General features: G+C 48.1%; 1 protein-coding gene across 4 annotated transcripts in view; it reads right to left on the bottom strand.

Moving 5' to 3' along the window:
• KDM4B (lysine demethylase 4B) overlaps positions 1–23,786 on the bottom strand; it is a 71,004-nt gene extending 47,218 nt beyond the window's left edge. For all 4 annotated transcript variants that reach the window (XM_082297972.1, XM_082297973.1, XM_082297974.1 and 1 more), the window contains exons 1-5: positions 23,697–23,786; positions 13,495–13,651; positions 12,372–12,547; positions 11,381–11,495; positions 9,939–10,132 (exon numbers count right to left, since the gene is read on the bottom strand). In XM_082297972.1, coding sequence (XP_082154098.1) covers positions 9,939–10,132; positions 11,381–11,495; positions 12,372–12,547; positions 13,495–13,635 — 626 coding nt within the window. In that variant the 5' untranslated portion in view covers positions 13,636–13,651; positions 23,697–23,786. The remainder of the gene's footprint in view (positions 1–9,938; positions 10,133–11,380; positions 11,496–12,371; positions 12,548–13,494; positions 13,652–23,696) is intronic.
• Positions 23,787–24,073: the final 287 nt, after the last annotated feature.

Raw genomic sequence — 24,073 nt, 5'->3', positions numbered from 1 at the left:
AATATTTATCACCCAACAGAACCATTAAGAACCACCATTAGCACAGGGTGGGTGCTCCCTGCAAAGTTCAGATCCTGCTCCTAAGGCCTCATTTTTCTACAAGGTAAAACACTCATTAAACAACATCTCCTCACTGTGTCAGAGCAAAGCACAGGGTAAACGTGGGGGTTTCCACGCTAGAATACCCCAGAATATCCTGAGCTGGAAGAGACCCACAGGGATCAGAGTCCAACTCCTATTGTCCAACACTATTTTTAAGCTGTTTTGCCTGTAGGGAAAAGAAAAAAGGTATTTCAACAAGAAGAACTGATTGTTCCTTTGTTGGTAGCACTGTCACCTCCCTTCCACGGTCAGCTCTCTTTTCCTCACCTTCACCTTCCTCTGTAATTAACCTCCCTTCATCCCTCTCTCCCCACAATTTGTTAAAATACTGAAATCAACTCCTTTTCTTCTTCTCATCAAATCTGAGGTTGGCCCACACTGAATGGGCTGGAAATATCCTGTCTGCCTTCTCAAGATCCTGGTCAGGAAGGAAAATCTCTGGATTCCCTCTCCTATCCCCTTCTGCTGTGTCCCATCAGGAATGCAAGCACTGCTCTGGAGATAAGATGACACAGGGATCAGAGAGCTCCTTGTTCCTGGGAAAGAGCCTCTATCAAGTGCCTGCAGTTTTATCTTTAATGGATCATTTCACAGGACAACAGATGATGGAATCCAGTATCTTTAACCAGCAGTGTCAATGATTTCAAATAATGACATTTTTATTGAAATACACCCAGGGAGAGAGATAAACACAGAGGCTGGGGAGTATCAACTCCAAAAGCCATAATTAGGAGTAAATAAGTAATGACAGGACCAAATTACAACCCCAAACCACACCAAACACTTCTGCCTCCCACAGCTGCTCAGTGCAACCCTTGGGGAACCAGCACAGAGAGAAAATCAGGACAAAGCTGCTCAGGAAGGGTCTGAGCAGCACCAAACACACCCAGCACTCACCCAAGGGCCATTTCACTCCAGCCAACCACTTTTCCACACACAGAACTTCCTCATGATCCACAATATGAAGAACTGGCAGCGATTTTGCTGCCAATGGAACAACAGGATAAAAAACTTCCTCCTTCCCCAAAGAAACTGAAGTTGTGGTTGCAAAGTCCCCATTTGTTTTCCAGTAAGGATGGGCAGAATACCTCAGGTTACTCTGAAGTTGGGATCAAATCCCCAGGGATTGAGTACTGGAAGATTAGAGTCAAGCCTAACTTGTGCCAATCATGTACTTCTAAAAGACTCCTCAACCCTTAAAGTTGCCTTGAGCTAGAAATAGGATTAAAGAGCCATTAGTTTCAAGAAGTGACATTAGACAGGAGCTTCTTAAAATTCTGATTTTAAAGCAATATGAATTTTCAAGAGGTACAACTGAACTCCAAGATTAGCACAATGGGCTACTTTCACAGTGATTCACTAACCCCCAACTCAATGAATACAAAGAGATTTTTCCAGAACTCCAAATGCAATTTTTAAATACTATTTTAAAGCAGAGAATTTAATGTGAACAACCATCTGCTCTTGGAAGGACTCTCGCTGCCCCAGTCCAGTCAGCTCCACAGCACAAATGCCAGGCACAAAGCACAAAATTACAGAGCACATTGGAGTGTCTCTCCCTCAACGTGTAAAAATATCCCACAGCCTGCCTCTGTCTGCAGTGAATGAGCAGCATGAAGGAGCCATTTTACTAAGAAAAGGTGTTTGGGGAAAAACATTATGAAGTCATTTACTCATTCAGTTTAGCCAAGAAGATAATTAGTGCACAATTCAACAGAGATGAATGACTACAATATTCATCCCCTTGCCATTCCCCGTTATTTGTTTGGAAGAACCTGTTCACATCAGATTTATTTCCCTAAACTGGCAATCAGATTATTAATTACTGGTTGTTTTTGTAGTGGATACCATACAAATAGAAAGAAAGGCAAAGATTATGCTTCAAAGAGCCTGTGTTCTAAAATAATAGCTCATTTCAGCTCCAGAAACAAGGAGAAAAAAGGTAACCAGGGGAGATCAGAGATATCTGTGCCTTGTACCAAGTGACCTGTGTGAGCTGCCTCCTTCACCAGGCACAGCAACACATACTCCTAAAAAAACCACGGATAATTGCCTACAGCAGAACAAAAGAAATTTGCTCATGAGTAATGAAAGATATTCTTAGATTAGGAAACCCCTTGTGCTAGAGGTGCAATGCCTCTACACACACACTCTTTTCTTTTTTGAGGAGAAAAAATCCAGCATTCCAAAGGTTTAATGCTCCTCATCCATCAAACTGCACCGTTTCCAACTACAACTGCTTTGAAGTGAGCGCTGTGTTCTTGTCAGCATCAAAGCCACAAGTAGTGTAGCTGAGATTTGATAAAGATCACTGACACAGTTTGTAAAGTTTCCTTTATTTCTTCTGTTTGATCCCCTTTGTGTCTCTGATTGGGCAGTTGGAAATGAAGTGGATGCAAACCCAGCACATCTATTCCTCGGAACATTAAGGGGTTAACAAGTGCACAGCTCTCAGACAGCACAGAGTGCTATTTAAGTACTGTCATTACTACAGGCTCCTCTTATTTTAAACCACACTTGTGCTGCACTTGGCATCACCCCTCGACAATTTTCTCTGCTGAGTAAAGAAAAAAAAAATCCCCGCTGATTTCTGCCAACGTGTTAACAAAATGTGAATAAAGACAAAGCTCTGCAGCACCACTCTTGGTTCCTCCCGGCCTTTCCAAGCCCTGCTTCCAGCACGATGCCAAGCTGGAATTTGCAAGCTCATTGTCCCACAGGGCCCAAGTCAGATCAGGCTGAAGGAGTGAGATGGAGCATGGAAGCACATCTCCCTCCCCTCCTGTCTCAGCGCTCTGCTCAAAAGCCTCTGTTATTAAACCAATCTGTGATCCTGTCAGACTTCCATAGATCTTCATTTCAAATCAGGCCTGAGCTCTGAGCAGACACTTTCCAAAGGCAGGAATGAGTTGGAGCAAGAGCCTTCCTGGATCAAAGACCTGTTTCTCTCAATCCAGCTGGGGCTCCTGAGCTGACAGCAATGACTGTGCTGCAGACACAGCACAGACCACCAGGGCAGTGGGGCGGGAGCCACCTGAGGATGCCGCTGTGGAAATGGGAACGTGACCCCAGAGCAGCACCTCGTCCTTCTGAGATCATGATGGAAAGTGCCAAGAGGAACCACAGGTGGGAAGGGTCTCCTCTTTGCTGGGTCAGGTACAACAACTCACAGATGAACCTCAGCCTCTAAGATTTCTAATTTCAACCAACTGAACAGGCTCAGTAAAGGCAACCAAAAATGCAGAGACCGAAAACTGAAACGGCAGCAGAGTACAAAACAATTCCCTGCCTTTTGCAGTGGGTTTGGGTGAGAATAAAAACCAAAGAGGGCTCTGGAGGGGAAGCACAGACAGCACCGAGCTGAGTGAAAGGGGTGCTGAGGCTGAGGTCAATCCATCTGTGCTCTCACAGAGCACCAGTCCCTCCTCAGACAAGTTCCACAGTTGATTCCATCAGTCCCAGAGTCTGGCTTGACATTCATGGCATTTTCTCTCAGTTAGATGAGGGTGAATGAAGAAAGGCAATACATGAGTCCTAACTCCCCAAATCCTGTGCCTCCTCTGCAGCAGAAAAATGACCTTTCAATAATCTCTCTACAGCAGCCTAATGAAAGACCACAAAAACCTGAGTCTATTAAAAGAGAAATCTCCACTGTTCCACTGCAGCACCTGATTGGGAAGATAATCCACAAACACAAGTCAGAGCTCATTCAGGTCCTGGAACGTGGTGACCCTGTGGATTCTGAAAGCAAACCACCAGCCAGCACTGGCCCCGTCCCGATGGATCCACCTCATCCTTCTCCCACAGCACCACCTCCAGGATGAAGGGCTGGGAGCTGGGCTGGGTACTGGTGGCAGAGTGGTTTGTATTGATTAACTAATGACTGCAGTGCGTGCAGGGCTGTGTTAATAACTCACTGCTCTGCTCTCAGTTATCAGGGAATTACAGGGGGATACAACTCTGCATCTCAACACATCCCTCCTTCCATGCATCTCCCAGCAAATCAACATGCACATGGATTCTCAGTGCAGAAAGCCCATCCCAAAGCAGCTTTCACCTTCATTTTAGAAGAGTCAGGAGAGTGAAAAGCTGTTCTGCCTGGTCATACTTTATCTCACTTTCCTTTTATTCCTTTTAATGAATATCCCTGTTCCTTTCTCTCTCCCTTTTATCAACAGAAAAGGGTCTTGCTTTGCCAAATCTGCCTGAGAGCAAATGGTGTTGCAGTTAATCTATAAATCAACCACCACCATAAATTCTGCTCATTCTCCATCCAAAACTGCAGAGCTGAAAAACAGATTACATGGGACAGCAGAGGCAGGAAGGAAATCTGGATGCTGTGAGGAGCTGCCATCGTGGCCAAATGGCCTTCCCTGCTTCTTCTTTCTCCCCACTCCACCCAAAAAGCCTCCAAACACCTCTGCTGCCAGGCCTGGAACACATTTAAGAGCAAGGACACCTCACACACTTCCCATGGAAGATGATGCAGACTTTGGGGATTGAGGGAGGAAAGGCTGCAGAATCTTCTCCTGAATTCCCTAACACCAAGAAACAGGAAAAGTGAAACTCAGAAAAATAAAAATTCTCAGCATGGAGCATCAGCTCCCTCAAGGGCAAATCTCAGCTGTGATTCCAGCTAATGCAGCCTGAGGAATCTCAGGATCTCCAGACTGCAAGGGCTACTGAGATCCCAATAATCCACACCTGCAGTCACATCTGATCCCTGCAGTGACTCCAGCAGCCTGGGCAGTGCCCCCCGAGAGAAGGGAATGGCAGGAGGCAATAACTGATGAGGGGACAGTGCCCTGCCCCCTGCAGCCACACAGTTCCCTACCAAACATTAAAGCAGTGGTGGAATTACACCAAGCTCATGGAACATCTGGGAGAGTGTTAAAGCAGGGGGACAGAGCAGAACATCACACAGGAGAGGCAGTGAGGGGCCAGCACCCTGCACAGAAAGTGAGGAGAGAAGCTGCAAGAGTTAAGCTCCATGACTGTGTTAGGTCATTTTCCTCCTCCAAGGCAGTTTTCCAGGGATTAACATTTTCTATTCTAAGCGGAGGACAGGACAAGAGTTCAGCTAAGAAAGCTGCAGTGCTCCCCAGGACAAGAGTGAGAAATACAACCAGGGAGATCCTCAGCACTTCAGAGCTGCTGCTGCTTCAGGAGCCAAGGACAGAGAGGGCTCCTTTGGGAATCCTCTCCCAAGGGAACCACCACATCTTGGTTTAAATCTCCCCCTCACAGGCCTGTTAGGAAAGGTGACATTTCCCTGCTGACAGCAGCACTACCAGATACAACAAATGTACTAAACTGTAGATGTTACGAGAAAGTCATGGAATCCCAGAATGGTTTGGGTTGGAAGGGAGCTTAAAGTGCATCCAGTGCCACCCCTGCCATGGGCAGGGACACCTTCCACTGGCCCAGGGTGCTCCAAGCCCCAATGTCCAGCCTGGCCTTGGGCACTGCCAGGGATGGAGCAGCCACAAGTCCTCCTACGGATTTGCCTTCCTTGGCTGCTGAAGACTGGATTTACCCCACCCAGGGAGCCTCTCTGGGCACCTGGAAGGAAGAAAGCAGAAATTCTAAAATATTTTAACCAACAAAGGCTTGGGGTAACTCCATGGACCCTCAGGTTTGTAGTCTGCAGACTTCCACAAGACAGAGTTCCAGAAGTGTTTCTAGAATGTAATTGTATGTGACCAGTGCTTCCAACTAATCATATTATTTTAAAGTTCCTTTGGTAATTTGTCCTTAATTCCACATAAACTGCTGTTCTGGCATAAAGTGTACTTTGTGATATCAAAGTCAAACAGATTAGGCATGATCCACTTCCAGCAAGGGAGTGTTTTGGAGAGGAGATGATATAACTTAAAAGCTAAAGCTGGCTCCCTGTTTTAATTAAAGGGGATTAAACATCCATCATGATAAGGGAAAAGGGACATTTTATAAAAATCAATTACCTTCCTCAGTGTCAGTCTGGTTTAACACCTGCAGTTTCTGAGAGGAGGAGTGTAACATCCCCCCAGCACCCAGAGAAGGTAAATTAAACACTGTTGCTGTACAGCAAGATCAGTCACAAAATATCCAAGAAAAATAACTTCATTACCAAACAGGTGTTACACTGTTGACAAAAAAAAAAAAAAGATGTTACACTCCTAAAGTGTATCTGGCAGATTCACAATACTGAGATTCAAAGTTTCCTGCAGCACTTCCCCACCCCAGGAAGCCTCCAGATAGGGATTGTCCATCTTTATGGAGATACAGGGAAGTGCTGGTGGAGCACCTCAGCGTTTAAAAATATTCTTTTGGAATTGCATCCGCTGCTCAATAAAATGCCATAATAACCATGAAGAATAAGGCCTGGCATGCAGCTTTGTTGCTTCTGTCATTATAAAATCAGTTTCTGCTTGCACCGTTTGACAATATGCTCAATTTTAGATCTCACACAGGAGTGTATGAGGTAATTACACATAATGTGTATAATTGATACAGTAAAAATTCCTACCAGAGAGGTTTAATATGGGGCTGCAGAATGAAATACATTTCCGTTTTTTCAAAAGTTTGAGACTATGAAAAGGTGGCAATTAAATTCCTAATGGGCGAGGGACATTTTTCTGTAATTTGAGAAAAAAAGCAAGGAAAAGGCTGGATCTGGCAGCTCCCGCCGGAGGGGCTTCACATGAGGTTACACAACTGCTCCCAGTTCCGGGGGTGCTGCATGGGAAGTGCCCACACCTTCCACGCTTCCTCTTCAACCTGTCAGACTGATTTTCCAGCTGGAAACAACTGCAGTGTGAGCACGGCGTGGAGCAGAGCACGAGCCTGGGAACAGCACATCGGGAGGGATAATCCCCCCTGGAATGAGGCGAGTCCAAGCCAGGGCAGGGTGGGATGGGGGCTGCAGCAGCAGCAGCCCCTGGGGCTGAACACAAACAGTCCTGCTCTCCTCACTACAACACAACAGAACTCAATAAATAAATGCACTGCAATCTACAGGCACAGATAAATCATTTAATGAGGCTGGGAACAGGAAAATGGCTGTTTTCCATTACCCCTTTGTTCTCCCTCATCACTGGGTGACCTTTCATTGCTCAACGGCTTCACTTGGTGCTGAACAAGTTTTTGAGCTGCATCCCAGTGACCCAACCCTGTGCAGACACGTCCCAGTGCTGCAGCCTGTCCTGCTCTGCCAGGGCAAAGCACCGGCACCGGGAGGGCTGGCACAGGACTCCTCTGCAGTGACAGAGACACTCATTAATCAAGGACTTGTAAGACCAGGCAGATGCTCGTTAGCTTGTACAGAGAAGTCACTTTCAGCTGGTGAAGCCAGCTTGCAGGGCGTTGGACTGAGGGGTCTCCAGAGGTCCCTTCCAACCCAAACAATTCTGGGATTTTGTGAAATAAACACAGACTTTTCCTAAAACCCACTTGAATGAGGTCTGGGAGGGAACTGACTCCTTTCCCCTGAGAAGATAGCAGGGCTGGTGGCTCCTCACCCTTCCCACAGCCTGGAGAGAAGCACCCCAAGATAATTTATGGGAGACACAAAGGAAGAGTTACGGTTTTTAACAGGCAATTCTGAAGCAGATACTACCAATATAGAGAGTCCTTGGTTCCACTGAATAAATATCTCTGACAGCCAAACAATAACTCTGCCTCTTATTTTAGAGCTCAACCCCAAAATGGTAGACTTTTTAACTCTCCACACTCCTGCTATTCCCTGAGGTGCTTCCAAGATGATCACTGGCAGAGTCACGGAGTCTATAAAAAGGACGAAGGAAGCCGGGAAATTTCCACAGAGGTGGTGCCAGCAAAACAGAACGAACATCTCAGCCATCCCTGAGTAAAGCCAGGCTGCAGCACTGGAATTCCGTCAGTGCAGTCCAAGAGCTCCCCCAGCTGAGCTCTGGGATGGTTGCAGTCACTCCCAGAACGGCTCAGGTACCTGGAAAGTTCCAGATGTGCTCCAAAGGGATTGGGATTTACTCTTTGAAGCCAACGCTTGTTCAGAAGAGCTTGAGAACTCCTTAAGAGGACCTGTCACAGTGCAGAACAAGGAAGGAGTAACTTGGGGAGTGGCAAACTCCTGCCTTATGCTCAAGGGAAGAGCAGGGAAGCCCTGCCAAGCCAGCAGTGGCATCCTGTCACAACCCATCCCGTTCTGTGTCACACACTGTCACCTACCTACGACAACTCCATTGAAAGGGAAAACCTTCTGCTCCAAACGTGGTCTTGTCCTCAAAATCCTCATTTTCCCCCAGGTGGGGCAGCTTTAGAGAATGAGTGACTCTCACAAACACAGGCTGGAGAAAGGATGGAAAAACCCAACCCAAACCTCAGATCAGCTGTTCTCACCCCTCCTGGAGCTGCCCACTCCTGCTGGGACTGTGCTGGTGTCCCTGTGTTCCATGGGCAAAGGGGATGAGGAGCTTCCTGTGGGCTGTGGCACCATCTGCTGGAGATGGGACCAGGAAAATGGGCTGGAATGAAGGGATTCTGGAGGAAAAACTGACAGGATCCAAACTGAGAGAATCATGGAATATCCTGAGCTGGGAGGGACCCACAGGAATGATCCATTCCAAGCCCTGGCCCTGCACAGACACCCCAACAATCCCACCCTGGGCACCCCTGACAGCGCTGTCCAAAGGCTCCTGCAGCTCTGGCAGCCTTGGGGCCAGGACCATTCCCTGGGGAGCCTGGGCAGTGCCCAGCAGCCTCGGGGGGAAGAACCTTTCCCTGAGAGCAGTCACATCCCAGTCATAACCCAGAAATACATTTCTGGAGTTCAACCTTGTTTAACAGAGGCATCACAAGAGATTCTGCAAAATCCTCGTGCCTTGGACGGCAGCAGAGGATCAGGAATGCTGGGAAACAGATTTCATGACGTGTTGGAAGATTTTTTTAATTCCCATTCATGTTTCACAGATTCAGCCCCTCCTTCCACCCCTTTCCAGGCCTGGAAAAGAGCACTGGAGCCATTCATTCAGAGTCTGCTGGCTCCTGGGGGCTTTTACGTGCCACAGGCACCAACACCCGGAGCCACTCAGAGTCACCAGGGACCCATAGCCCTGAGAGGTGGGAGGATCTCGTCTGCCACGGCCCGGGCACGGTGACAGCAGAGCCTCCCTGTGACATTTCAGCTCTAATTTGCACGCAAATGTCAATATTTATTAGTCACATCAAGATCTTCAGCAAAGCTCCCCTGGGTTGCTGAGTCTCTGCACTTATACTTTGAAATTGCTTAAAAAAGAAGAATATTGGCTCTTGGTAACTTATTCCAGACTTCCTACGTTCTTAATTTCATCCTTAACTATCAATTGCTTTTGTGAAAAGTTATTTCCAACCAGTCTATGCATCAACAGTGCTGAAAAATGCTTTACCATCAGGCCAAAAAATGACCATGGAAAAGTAACCTTTTAACTTAACTTGTCCCTGGAGCTGTGAACATATTTATGTATTTAAATAATGGAAATCTGAAAGTAACAGATGTTTCCTGCCTAGAGCACAGTGCAAGAACAACAGTGTTTCACTATTACAGTGCCTCTGAAGCATCCACACATTCCCATCCCCATTTGCTCTCCTGTGCATTAGATTGCAAAAATCCCCAAGTGTGGAAATCTGGTTTTAATCGTGATGTCAACAAGTCTCCCTAATCCTGCTGAAAGTCAGGAATTAGGCCTCTGAGCAAGCCAGCATGAAAGAAAGTGAAATTGCTTTTAAATGTAGAGTAGGAGAGGAGAGGAAAAAATGGGAATTGAGAGATTAGGTAAACCTGATGGAATTTGGTAGCTGTGGAAAGGGTATTTTAGCAGTGTGCAAGAGCCCTCACTTACCAGGATTTGGGCTCCCCAAAATGCAAGTAGTTGATGCTGTAAAGATCCATGTCCTCTGTATGCCAAGCAAAAGTTGTCTTCCACATCCCGAAGTAGAGGTAGGGAGTGTTCACACCCTCTATGATGATGCCACACTCATGCTCCACCATGTCCAGGAGGGTGTTCAGATTGCCAATGTTCCATTCATCCACGTCCTGGAACCCAACAGAAATGGTTTGTGCTGGGAAATGGCAGAACAACCACAGCCCACAGCTCCCTCTCAGTGCCTTGGAGCGTGGAGATAATGGTGGAACCTGCATTAATTTAACACCTTTCTGCTTCCAGAAAGGTTTATTTAATGCTCCTCTCTGACCACAAGCACGAGGGAGCTCCAGCACTCTGATGAGGCTCTTGCACTGTGCAATACCCCACCATTAATTAACTGTTCTGGTAATGAACACAGCATAAACTCGGGGTAAAACACCCTTCTCTCAGATGCTCTTCCCCTGATCAGAACCACCTCAATGTGGCCAAAGGGGCAGAATCTTCTACCTCAGCTCAGGTAAAAACAGGGAAACCATCTGGAGAACAGTTGTGCTTGTGCCTGGTTGTGTCCCACCACTAATCACAGCACAGAAAGGATGTGATGCTCCCATCCCAGCACCAAATCCTCTGGATCCCTGTGATGTCCATGGCTCTGAGGACCTCAGATATCTCTGCTTATTCTAATTAATCCCATATTAAACCATACAGATAATAAAGACACTTGTACATTCACACACAATCAGACATCACGCCAAAGAAGGCCACTTTCCACTCAAAAGAAAACTACAGAGGAAGAGATTTAAATTATCTGCCTAAAAAGAGTAAGAAGAGAGAAACCTTTATCGTTTACAGAGTTACTTGAAGCAGAGGATGAAATTTCACCAAGGAAAAGCTTAAACAACTTGAATTGTAAAATAATTCAGTGTACAGGTGCATTGTATCCTAATGGAGCTGCCTACAAAGAAAAAATCTAAATGCAAATAATTTAAAATCCAAATGCAAATAATTTATTTATGTTAAGAATCAAAAAATAATTCTGATAAAGCACCACTTCCTTGAAATGCTGCTTTTTTCTGGCTTTCTAAGGAGCTTCAACAGAAATCTCTATTTTAATCCCTTATAAAAGAAACAAAGCCCAAGCTATAGATAATTTTTTGCCACGGACTTAATAAGAATTTGTTTAAATCACACTTCTCCTTAATTTTCTACTAAAAGTCAGCTTTTCACAGCTTCCACTGACATCCTGAATCTCAGGGGAAGCTTAGTCCCAGTTTTGTAATGAGGAGAAAAAAACAAAGGTATTGGGTTTTTTTCTAGGGTGGCTATGTCAATGAAACTCTGAATTACTGCTCCTTAATGAGAGCAGTGCAACAAAGAGTCCATGTCTAAAATAAACAAAGGAGAAGCATTGCACTTACTGCATCATACAGGGAGCCACTGATATCAGCCCCATAAATGGGAGACACAAATGTGAGATTCTTCCAGTACTTGCGCTCCAGGTCTTCAAAATCCTGGTGGCGAGGGGTGCAGTACCTGCCAGGAACACAGGGATGTGAGGAGTCCTGAGAACACCCAGCACACACCACCACTGACAGCAGCAGGAGTGTCAGAGCAGGCCCCCCCAGTAGGTGCTGAGAGTGAATTTCATCTTTAATTCATAGATTTTGCTGCCTTTTCCACCTCTCCACAAACCCTCTCGGGGCAGGCTGACTGACAGGATGTGCAGCACCACATCTCCATCCCACGGAAACGTGAGGTGATGTTATCCCACAGGGAGCTGAGGGCAGCTGGAGCTCTCAGGTGCCAGAAAAACTCCAAAGCTGATTATGGAGTGGTTTGGGTTGGAAGGGACCTCAAAGTTCACCCAGTCCCACCCCCAGCCAAAGGCAGGGACACCTTTTAAATATCCCATTTAAGTCCACCCTCCTTCAGCTTAAAGCCATGACTGCATAATCTCAGTACCAATTAAAACCCAGGGAACTCTGGAAAATTCCCGACTCTGGAAACAGGATGCAACTGCAGTTGGCACATCCCAGCTGGCTGAAGTGCTCTGCAGAGTCCCCAGTATCAGCCCAAGCACTCCAAGGCATTTGTATTTCTACCCCAGCCATGGAACACCTTTTCCAGAACAGCCAAGAGATCCTTTTTTGGTCCCAAGCCATTCTTTTCAGGAAGATTCTCAGCCAAATACTTGAACAACCTTTCTACACCAACTCCCAGAAAAAGATCCGAGATACACCAAAACCCACCAAGTTACAAACTTGCTTGAGACTCAAGAAAAAGCAGTTTCCCCCAAAATGCTTCACATTTAACATGGCTGCGTTTCCTTGTCAGCTCGTTTCCGGAAAGAAAAGCTTCCCGTGAACTGCCCCATGCCCAGTTTGAAGCACAGCCCTTCCACCCACGCACTTCTCGCTGTTGGCCAGGCGCCGGTACTCGCCCACGGTCATGGGCTTCTTCTGGATGTTGTACTGGGTGAAGAGCCCCGACTGCCCCGTGACCACCTGCTGGATGGGGGCTGGGATCACCATGTCATCGATGTCATCGTACGTCCGCCGGGGCTTCCACTCCTTGGGGGGAATCACCTGGGATTGCGGGGGAGAACAACAAACATGGCACTTGTTACAGAAACTGCAGGCCGAGCTGTGGATTTTGGTGGGCAGGGCTCCTCCAGGGCAGGATGGGCTCAACCTCCCTTACAGGGCTCTGAACTGCAGCTGCAAGAGAGACACAAAACTGACCTGGAATGCTCAGATTAATCCTACAAGTAAAGCAATTTCTTTACAACATCTGGAAGTCAGCAACAAGCTTTATTAAAATAATCTCCCTAGCAGAGTCCTGGAAGGTAATTGCTTGTACACTTGAGTGGACAAGGAAACATTCCACAGAGAGCTCTTCATCAATAGCCAGCTCTCTTTAGAGCAGCAATAAACCCAGTAATTGACCTATGTTTTAGAAGAAATAAGAATTATTTCATGCCTAACAGCTTTATTTCTCCGCTGTGCTTTATTAAGTCCAACTAAATATCACTCCTAACAACTCCCTGTCAGAACAAATGATCTCATCAGCCTGTGGTGACATGGCCACAGAAATACCCCTTCTAATCACTTAGTCCTGGATTTTTCCAAGCAGTTCTATGTCAGGTACTGGAATTTAGAAGCTTCACACGAAAAGTTCTCATAACCAGAGGGTGCTGGACACTGCCCAGGCTCCCCAGAGAATGGTCCTGGCCCCAAGGCTGCCAGAGCTCCAGGAGCCTTTGGACACCATTCTGGGACAGGGTGGGATTGTTGGGGTGTCCGGGCAGGGCCAGGAGCTGGACTGGATGATCCTGTGGGTCCCTCCCAGCTCAGAACATTCCATGGCTCTACAAAAGCCCTGTAACTCCTCCCTTTTCCTCTCTCCACAACCAAAACAGAGATTCCAGGTACCATTCTCCTTGAGCTCAACTCCACGAACCCAAACAGCTCCTGAGTGGCAGGATCTGCACCCCTGGGGAGGGCAGCTCCCCCTCCCTGAGCAGACTCCTCACCTTGGCCAGCCCTGCCCGGTGAGCTCCCTGGGACTCCATGTAGGCGATGAACTTGCCGAAGTCGCGGAACTCCTCCAGCGTGGGCCGGAAGGTCATGATCTTGCAGCCAGGGTTCTGCGGGCTCGGGTTTTCCGACCCCATAGTTCCAGTCCGGCGGCTGGAGAGGGGAAACAGAGGGACAAAGGAGGAAAAGGGGCAGAAAAAGACACTGGTTAAAACCTTTGGTCTTTAACTCCCAACTTTAATGAGTTCCACAGAAAGCCTGGAGAGATTTTTCATTTTCTCCCTCTACTCCCAACAAGGAGGGATTTGTAAGAACCACCCTCTAACATGGATATGAGGAGCTTCTGACCAAAAATCCACTTAGTCAGGAACTCCCGATACCAGGATCACCCGAGAGCTCAGAGGGGGGCCAAATATAGACCATGGGCTTAACATCTCCCCCCAGTTCAGCACAGAAAGCGGTGCCTCATCAGGATGGTGTCACAAAAATAGCAACTTCTCACCACCTTCAGCACTGTCAGCGTGCAGAACTTGCCACCCTGCAAACAAGATGCGCAACTCCAAAACATCCAAAACAAACTCTCAAACAACTCGGGATGAAATCACAATCTTTTAAATGGCCTTCTTTAAGCTTACGCTGGAAATCTGTAAGGGAAATAAAATGTTTCAGTGGTATTTCAGTTGCAAATATCGCCACGAGGGCGTTCTCCGCGCCGGAGCAGCGGCTCCCACACCCCGAGCGCTCACGAGATGGCAGTGCTGGGCTGCGGGAGGATGAAAGCGACGCTGGGAAACGCGTCCAGCGTGGCTTTTAAATCCGAGCAAAGCAATTGTGCATTTAAACCGATTTCAAACTAGCCAAGCAGTATTCCAGATGCTCCTAGAAGTACTCGTAGTGCTAGGAAAACACAAAATAAAACAGGGAGCGCTCCCAGATGTGTGTTTGAATGGGTGAGTGTGGCACAGAACTCGCTCCAGAGACAGCAGGTGCTCCCAGCTTCTGGAATTAAAACCAGCATTGCACACTAATGTGGACAGATTCCACACTCAGGGCACCAAGGCTTAGTTTTAACTGGGTAAAACTTTTCATTTCAAAGTCACATGAACAGTTTTGAGTGAAATCTTAGAAACCAGAAAACATTAGAATTTTACAGAGTAACTTCTATGTAAATTTGTTTCAAAACAAGGATCTGCAAGTCTTAAGCCCTTCCCCAAGGCTTCCATAAAGGAATTTTATGCATAAAATCACAGTCAGAAAAGCCCTTCTCAAGACAGGAGCCAGAGATGCAGAGCCCAGTCCAGAATAAAATCAAATTAGGAATCCCAGTATTGCAGGAAATCCCAAAGCAAAACCAATTGAGGGAGAAAAATACCATTTCACTCCCTTCACCCCAACAGGTATTTCCAATTCCCAACAGAAATTGTTGCTGTTTGGAAACCAAAGGGCCCTTTAACCAACCCCTCCATCTACGGGGTGGTCCTGCCCAAGGAGATTCCCAACCTTGCCAAACAAGGAACAAAAATTGCCTTTTGAGAACAAAAATTACTGTTTCAGGGTCAGCACTTCAGGAGAAGCAGCAGATTGATCCATGCCCATGGGAGCGATTTCCTACACAACTGTTCTGCAGGAATACAAAAAGGAAACAGCATCTCCAACCCCTGGGATGAACCACGGGAGCTGGGGACCCATCTGCCAGAGGTTTCCAAAGACAAATGTGGATCCCCAGGCAAACGGAGCTGAGCAGGGAGAAAAGGTGGCTGTTGGAGAAGTGGGACAAGGAGAGAAGCCATCCCCAAAGCCCTGCTCCAACACAATCTTCCCGGGAATACTTGAGCTATTTTTAAGCAGGGTCTGGAAATGCCACAGGAGCCGAGGGGAGCGGGAAGCCCCACCAGGCTCCTCAGGAGGAGCTGGCTCAGGAAAGGCGCCTGAATTCCGTCCTGAGGAGGAGCCGTGCCAGCACCATCTGCTCCAGAGAGGCCTTCCCAGGATTTGCAGCTTTGCCCACAACCAGGGGGAAAAACAAACAGTCAAAGCCAGGCTTTATCCCATCTTTTCCTCAAGATTATCTCACAGGATTCCAATTTTTAGTCAATAAACTCGAAGCAAAGAGTCAAAATACATGCTCCAGTAAGAAAGGGAGATCAAAAACTACTTCATGCAAAGTTTAATCAATTAATTAAAGGGTAAAACTACTTCCTGCAAAGCTTAATTAATTAATTAAAAGGTCTACTGCCTCAATACAAGCAGCATCACCTGGCACTCTGGAATTCTGTAGTGCAGAGACAGCAAAACACAAGATCTTTCCACGTTCAAGCCCATCTAAAGAACAGTTCAACACCTACCCTAGATAATGTACATTTAGCTAATCAAACTAATTAAGCTATTACAATAAAATGGCCATGGAGCTCATGGAAGGGAGAATCAGTTCCATGACCTCAGTGAGACACAGGAGCTTCCCCCACCGGCCCCAGGAGCTGGAAACACCCAGGACACAGGGAAAGCTTGGGGAGAAGAGAATTTCTTTCCCAAGTGCTTCCCACGTGGCAGCACTGATGTGTTTTGGAAAAGCAGTGCCAGGATTCAGTGTCACCTCCACCCCAGCTCCTGGGATCACACGGGACACGAGGCCAAGGCAGCGGGACAAGCCCAGGGCTGCGGCTGCAGCTTCACGTGGGATTTTCAGGAGATGGCCTCAATTAAACAGTGCCCTAATGAGCTCTCAGCATCACTGAGAGATTCCACAGCAGAATCCGACTATTCTGAGAACACTGAGAGCCCCTTTCAGCCCCAGCAGTGCTGCGGGTGAGGGCGAGACGGGAACAAACCCTTCTCTCAATACTGAAAAGGAGGATTCTGCAGTCAGAGCCCCCATTAGCTCCTGAAAAGAAGAGTGAAGGTATTTTTCTCAGCTGGATACATTCTGTTTCTTTGTAAGAGAGTAACAACCTGAAATATTATGAAAACCTTCTAATTTTCAACCATTGTGAGGAAGCACTAAAACTTGTCTCCAGAGGCATGATCTCGGTGCACACAAAGAACTGAGTTTTAATTTCAATGACTTTTACATGAGACTTTTCCCTTCCAAAACTGATGTGAACCAAGACACTTTTGCGACTGAAATCCTGCACCTGTTGGCTGAAACCTTTGTACAGCAGAGAAAAAGTCCAAGACACCCAGCTGAGATCAATGACTCGAGCTTGCTAAAGGACTTACAGGACTGGGAATCCTTCTTCCAGGAAAAGGCTTGGGACTTCCAAGCAGTTCCCTGCTGCTGCCCCACTATTGATGTCGGCAGAGCGGATAATGCCAGCTCATTCTCCTGCACTTGTCAGCCAGGGGTGACTTTGACTAAAATAGTGCCTGTCAGTGGAAACTAACGTGGCTTTAGGCAGCAGCACTGGGGCCCAGTCCTGCCCCACTCCCAGGGCAGCGAGCAGCAAACTGGTGCTGCTGGTTGGCTGTGAATGCCCCGTCATCGATCCGGGCTGGAGCAGCGACACACGGCAGCACTGAGGGCACAGCGCACGCTTTGTTCACACAGCAACATCAGAAAACCATCTCTGATCCTGCTAAACAAAGTTCATTCTCAATTTCTCCACAGATCAGAACACAAGTTCCTGCAGAGCCCTCTGAAGGAGGCACCAGGTCTCAGGGTAAAGTTGTACCCTGGTGATGAAGACCCTGCTACCCTGTGCATGACACCACCAACGTGGAACAAACCCACTCCTGAACCAACAACACCCCACAGGATTTCCCTTGGGCTGTGCTGGAAAGGGCCACAAAGACCCATGGAAATACTCTCCCAGCCCTGCAAGCTGCTGCCAGCTCTGGGCACCCCGGTGAGGCTGCACGGGAGTGGGCAGAGATTGGCATGGGTACCACACCCTGCTGAGGGGAGCAGAACCCTGAAATGCCACGGGATAAACAAAGCTCCGGCCACAGCGGGAAGCAGGAGGAAATCTCCCAGCAGCACAGACTTGGATGGGGACTGAGCTCCCACCCGTGGCCGTTTGTTCCTCTGCTGTGCCCAGGGATCGTCTGTGGTGCCACGGAACAACGAGACCTGGGACGGCTCCGGCTGCAGGGCTGGGCTTGAGGGGCAGGACTTGCAGGGAGATGGGGCAGAGCCACCAGCCCAGACACAGCCTCCAAGTGTCAGACATCCGAGGCACAAAATCAAACCAACAAAGCGCAGGTTTTAAGTGTGCCTGGATTAACTTCTCCTGCCTCACTTAGTATTTGAGGCATTTCCCCAACAATAATGAGAACCCTGCTCATGAAAAACTCCTTTAAACTTTCTCTTAACTCATTATTTAACTGCTAAGTCCTGCACACAAATATTAATGGAAACCTCATGTGTTTATCTGAAATGGCATTTTCTGATGAATTAGGCTGGAACACAGAGGGCAGATCCTTCTATTTCCATCTACTTCCTTTCTCACTAAGCCAACAAATTACTGTGATTTCCATCAATTCTCACAGACCAGGCTCTGTCCAAAGCTTCTTAGCAGAATCAAAGACAAACTTCTGCAAGACATCAGGTCTGTGTATAAGATAGACTACTAAAAGCTATAATATTTATATATATATTAAAACTATCATGGTTATGTGGTGTAAGGATAACTGAGACAACTTTCCTTCCTTCCCCTCTATTCCCAAGAATCAGATTCCAGCATTTAGACAAACAAAGTGTAAACGTTCAAGTTTAAAGTTTGGTGTTGTTCAGCCCAGTTTTAAACAACTGTACAATTACAGCAAGGATTTAAACTTAACACCGTTTCCCCCCAAATATTTATATATTCAATTCATATCATTTTTAACATTCAAATTGCTTTGAGTTCTGCATAGCCTCCATAAAGGCTAAGTAAACATAACAGAGGAAATACTTGGGAAAGAGGAACAGAGACAACATTCCCATCCTGCACAGGGATGAAGATCTACAGTGCTTGGGATTTGATAAATTGAGAGTTATTTTCTATTAAATTTTACACTCCACGAGGCTCCTCCGCAATCCCAGATCCTCCTGTACTTGAAATCAAGCAGCATATGTAGCTCATTAAAGGAAAATAAAATTTTCCCTCAAAACACCCTCTTTGCTGTAGAAGTGCACAGTTACTCACACATTTCTCTAACAGCAAAATTATTTAGTCACAAACAGTATTTAAAAGAAAAAAAAAGGTGGTTACATTTAAGAGCAATAAATCTGGATGACTTTAAAACAGTTTATTATTGCCTGAGGCAAGGTAGTTAGCATGTAATGGTTATTTCTGACTAAATCCAGATCAGAACCTCAAAAACTCAAAAGTTTTACTGAACAGGCAAGATAAACTCACCCTAAAACCACACAGATCAGTTCACAAACCACTGCTGGGGCCCAGTCTCACCCAGGACTCCAGGAACCTCAGTTTGCTGCATGGCACGAGTTATCTCTGCTGCATTTTATTATCTTCACTGGATTTACTGCAAGGCTTTAGGAGTATTTCAGAAACAACTTCAGAAATAAGCATTTAAAAAGGCACCTCATGTGGACTGAGCCCGTTGAATCTGAACAAGAATTCCAAGTTTTAACCCGTGGCACCTCAATCCAAGGCAGCAGCACTGCAAATGTTAAAAGAAAGCAGCCCATAGTCTCTTATTCTTAGGGGAAAGAACATCAGAAAGCTTGCAAAGCAATCAGGAACCTCGACTACTGCAGTGCTTTGCCCAAAAGGTAATTCCTGCATCAGATTAATACCTTAATAAGGACTAATTCCCAGTTTTCCTTCCACAACCCTGCCAGAACGACAAGCCTGGAGTTCTCAGTAACTTCTCCAACTTCTCTAAGCTCCTTTAGATTTTTATAACAAAACATTTCAACAAATTGGGTTGTCTGAGGCGTTTTTGACTATCCTGCCAATATAAAACGAAGCCCTTGGCTGCTTTTGTGCCCGAGGCGCTGCCCGGGCTGGGTGTGACACACTGACCCACATTCCAGCTCCCGGCACATCCAGCGCCAGGGAATCGCCGCCGAGCAGCGGCAGCGGCGGCTCGGGGAGCCCGGCACGGCTCCCGCAGCTCCCCAGGAACCTCAGCCCCTGCCCCGCACAGGGCGGGGAACCCCCGGGCTTCTCCCGGCTCACACCCATTTCACACCTTTTAGCCCAAACTGCAACTCAAGGAGTGACAATTTAAAACCGAAATCGAACCCAAACCCTCAAGGTGAAATGAGACAATTTGAATCTCTCTGAGCTCAGTTTTATCCAGGTCTCTCCGGAAGCTGCAGCTCCAAACCTGACACACCCCTCCCAGGCAAAGCTGTGCTGCTTGTTCTGCCAACAGAACTGAGATCAAATATGGGAAACTTCATAAAAACTTCTTATCTGCACCAAAAAACTCACCAAAGGCCTCCCCATTGCCCTGGGGGTGTATCCAAAATCGTGAAGGAATAGCAGAAAACCTCAGAAATCACTTAACCCCCCCACCAACTTCCAACATGCATTTCTTGGGCCATATTCAAATGCAGGATTTCTAACAGATTTAGGGAACAAAAGGGCAATCCTACATTCTTCAAGAATCTGGGAATTGTGGCTTGTTCGTGAGCCTTATGAAACAGCAAAGAAAAATAATGAAGCTTCAGGTCACTGCTGCCATGAGTGAGGCACACACAGACCAAGGAAGGGCAGAATACAAATGTGTTCTCCTGTGTAATCCAGTAAGAATATGATTGAGGAACTCTGTCATTTATAAAGGAGAATTATTTACTCCATGAAAATATAAATGAAAGTAAGTACCTTAATTAAGCCACGGTAGCAAATGACTCTATCCCTAAGTTGTGACAAGACAGAACATATTTGGTCCAAAACAAAGGTTAAAAAGAGGAAATCTTATTAAGCAGTGATCAGTTTAGTGGAGAACACTGAAAATGGAAAAGCACTTTTCTCATCCAGTGATAAGACATTAATATCCCCCAACCTGTGTGAAATGAGAGGATTTCTGCCAACATTTTGCAGGACTCCAGGATTTCAGTTGCTACTGCAAACGGACAAACCCTCTTGAATTCTTTACCAGATGACAAATAATTATTTCCAGCAGCGCCTTGTGCAGCCCCGGAGGATCCCAGTGGCATCCAAATCCATTAAGCAAATCCCTCACTTGTGGTGACATATTTAGCTGTCATCCATCTTTGCTATTAACAGATGCTCCAGTGAAGGAACGTGGAGCAGCACAGGCACTGCAAACCCTTCCCCAGCACACCCTGAACCCTGAAGTGAGTCAGGAAGGGGGGGAAATCACCAGTCCCGAGTCCTCCTGTACTGCCCAGAATTAATTAAGGAACGCCAAGTTTCTCCTGACTGCCAAGAGCTTTCCCTCCCCGCTGCCTGGGTGGCTCAGCCTGCAGCTCACAGTGATTATTTCTGCTCTCAGGTGAATTCCCTGCTCTCAAAAATGAGATTTAAACTCGCAAGGTGAATCAGAGCCTCCTGACGCCGACATTGTTTGCTGTAGTGCAGCTGGACATCCCAGGAGGAAATAAAACAACTCTGCATAAATGTAAAATCCCCACAGTGCCTTTCCAGCAGGGCTGGCCAAACTGGTTTTCCCAACTTGAATCAAATTTCTTGTGACCTTTTATATGGAAATAGCTCAAAGTTTTCAGGAGCTGCCTGTATTTTGGGTGATCTAAAACACCTACAGAGCTGGGAACTCTCACTTTATCTGTTAAATTTTTCTCTGGTGAATGACACGAGTTGAGGTGAGAACTGTTTCCAGTGAGAGCATCACTGTGCCCACAGCTCAGGTTAACAGGTGAGTACTTCCCATGGACCAGTAACCAGGATTATCTAAAGGAAATGGGTGGGATTCCCCCTGAAAGTGCATTTTGCTGTTGACTTCCCATCAAAAGCTGGTGAAACCCCCCATGTGTGTAAGGTTTTACCTATAAAAGCCCATGTTCACCCTAAAGCCAAACTTGGAAAGTCAGACCTGTGTACTTTGGGTCTTTACCAAAGTGTTCTGACTTACTGACAAATCTGACTCCTTTTATACATTTTATATATGTATAAAAATATTTTTATGTCCTTTTGTATATATATTATATATTTTATACATAATTTTTATATGTCGGACCATATATATTCTGGTCCCACTGGACCAGTTAAGGGAATTATCTCTTTCCAATCAGCATAAAAAGGAGAAAGAACAATCCCCCATGGAGTGTTAGACAGAATTTTCCTGTCAAAAGATGCTCCAGTGAGTGTTTTATCCATGAACACTAGCTCTGGAACAAGGAATCACTTTACATCCACCTACATCTCCTTTGCATGGAGGAACTCCTGTCTCCAATGAGACAGGAACAGCCCTGGATTCCTTTAGGATTCCTTTTGGCACTGCAGGAGTAGGTCAACCTGCCCCAACTTCCTTCTCTTGTTACAGGGAAACCCAAGAATTGGGAACTTGCTGTCACAGAGCAGTTACTGGGTCCTCCAACAGTTACTTGATGTAATTGCTGAAGTGTAACTGTAAGTTTGCGATTCTAGGTTTAAGGTTTCCCCGAGTCTGTGAATTTCAATGAAACAGGAAAAGGAAACAGATGAGAAAAAAATGAAAGTTCCCAGGAAAGAAGCAATGTTGTGGGTGAAATGCTATTAGGTTTCAGATGGACAGAGCTCCTTAAAATTAACTATTTTTGGTTAAAGGAAACGTAATTTTGGGAGGGTCAAGCTTGATATAACACAGATTTACACTGGCCCAGCACAAACGAGTTACAAAGCAAAAAACCAATGTCCCAGGCCAGAAGAGCAGCACAGCCCCTGCGAGTGCCCAGCAGGGCCCAGTCCCTGCAGCAGCTTTATTAAAATACAGAAGGAGCACACGTAAAGCTGAACCTCATCAGTGACTTTCATTCTTCAATACCAAGGTGTCCAAAGCAGCCTTTCTGCAACAGCCCTGGCTCCTAAGCAGCTTCAAAACCAAGAACTCCAGGAAAGCCAAGAACCTTTGGATGAATCACAGAATGTCCTGAGCTGGGAGGGACCCACAGGAATGATCCAGTCCAAGCCCTGGCCCTGCACAGACACCCCAAATCCCAGCCTGGGCATCCCTGGCAGCGCTGTCCAAACGCTCCTGCAGCTCTGGCAGCCTCGGGGCCGGGACCATTCCCTGGGGAGCCTGGGCAGTGCCCAGCACCCTCTGGGGAAGAACCTTTCCCTGAGATCCATCCCAACCCCCTGACACAGCTCCAGCCTTTCCCTCAGTCCTGTTCCTGCTCTCAGAGCAGAGCTCAGCCCCTGCTCCTCTGCAGACCCTCAGGAAGGGCTTCTGAAGAGTTCCCCTTCCACCACATCCCACATCCCATCCATCTTCTATCTGTTTCTGCAAACAAGAGCAGCTGGAACCCGGAGAAGTCACCAAAGCGTGACCGGACACAGAAATTCTGCAGCTCTCGAGTGTTTCGGGGCTGGGCACCCCCGTTCCCCCTGCCCGGGGACACGGGAGGGGCTGCACCGGGGGGTCCCGCTCAGGCCAATAATACCACACACATGTACAAGTAATACAGGAATTTCAAGAAAGAAAAACAGAAGAAAAGAGCTTCGGTTTGGCCTCAGACTTTGACAGTCTCCGGAGGAGGAAAATAGAGATAAAAGAGCCAAACCCCACGCCGGTGTCACGTTCCTGCCCCCGGCTTTCCCAGCACGGAGCGTCCGCACCGAATCACGGACCCAGCGGCAGCTTTTGCTCGTCCCCAACGCACGGCCCCGAGCCGAACCCCCGGAATCGCCATTTATCCACGTTTATGGCCCAAATCCCCGCGATGGCGGTGAATCACCGCCGGCAGCCCCGGGGTGCGGGGAGCCCCGGGCCGCCCCTCGCACCGCACAGCCCGAGCGGGCCCGGGGACTCGGGGGGTCCCACCCACACAAAGCGCGGCGGCGCCGGGGGTGCCGGGCCCGTCCCGAGCCCGGCCTGCGGGGGAGGCCGCGCAGAGGCTGCGGCCGGCGGGGCCAGAAGGGAGCGGCAGCGCCGGGGCCGAGCCGGGGAGCGGCGGGGAAGGGGCTCGGGCCGGGAGGGGCGGCGGGAGCGGGCCGGGCGGCCCGCGGGGGGCGCGGTGCGGAGCTGCGGGACGCGGGGGCGGCGCGGGGGCCGCTCGGGGCCGGGCCGGGGGCGGCGGGGCCGGGCCGGGGGCGCGGGGGCGGCGGGGGCGCGGGGCCGGCCGTACCTGCGCGCGGGGCCCTCGGCGGCGCGGGGGGCGCAGCGAAGGGGGGGCGCCCAGGCGAGCGCAGCGCCCCGCGGCCACCACCTGCGCCCGCCTCCCCGCCGCGCCCATTGGCCGCGCGCGGCAACGCCCTCGCGTCCATTGGCCGCGCCGGCGGTGACGGACGGCGGGTCCAGCCAATGGTGAAGCCGCTCGCCGAACAACAAGGCGAGCGCGGGCGCCGATTGGCCGGTGGCGCCGAGCGGCGGCCCGCCCACCGACGGGCGGGGCAGCAGGGAGCGCTCCCGTCGCTCAGGCGCTTTCCGCCAATCGCACGGGGTCATTGGCTGCCGGCGGCCCGCCCCCAGCGGCCATTGGGCGAGGCGGGAACCGGGCGAGCG

This window comes from Coloeus monedula (genome assembly GCF_965178545.1).
Source record: "Coloeus monedula genome assembly, chromosome: 27".
NCBI classification, from domain to species: domain Eukaryota; kingdom Metazoa; phylum Chordata; class Aves; order Passeriformes; family Corvidae; genus Coloeus; species Coloeus monedula.
Note: the sequence above shows the minus strand (reverse complement) of the source record. Positions and strands in the feature narration are given on the sequence as shown.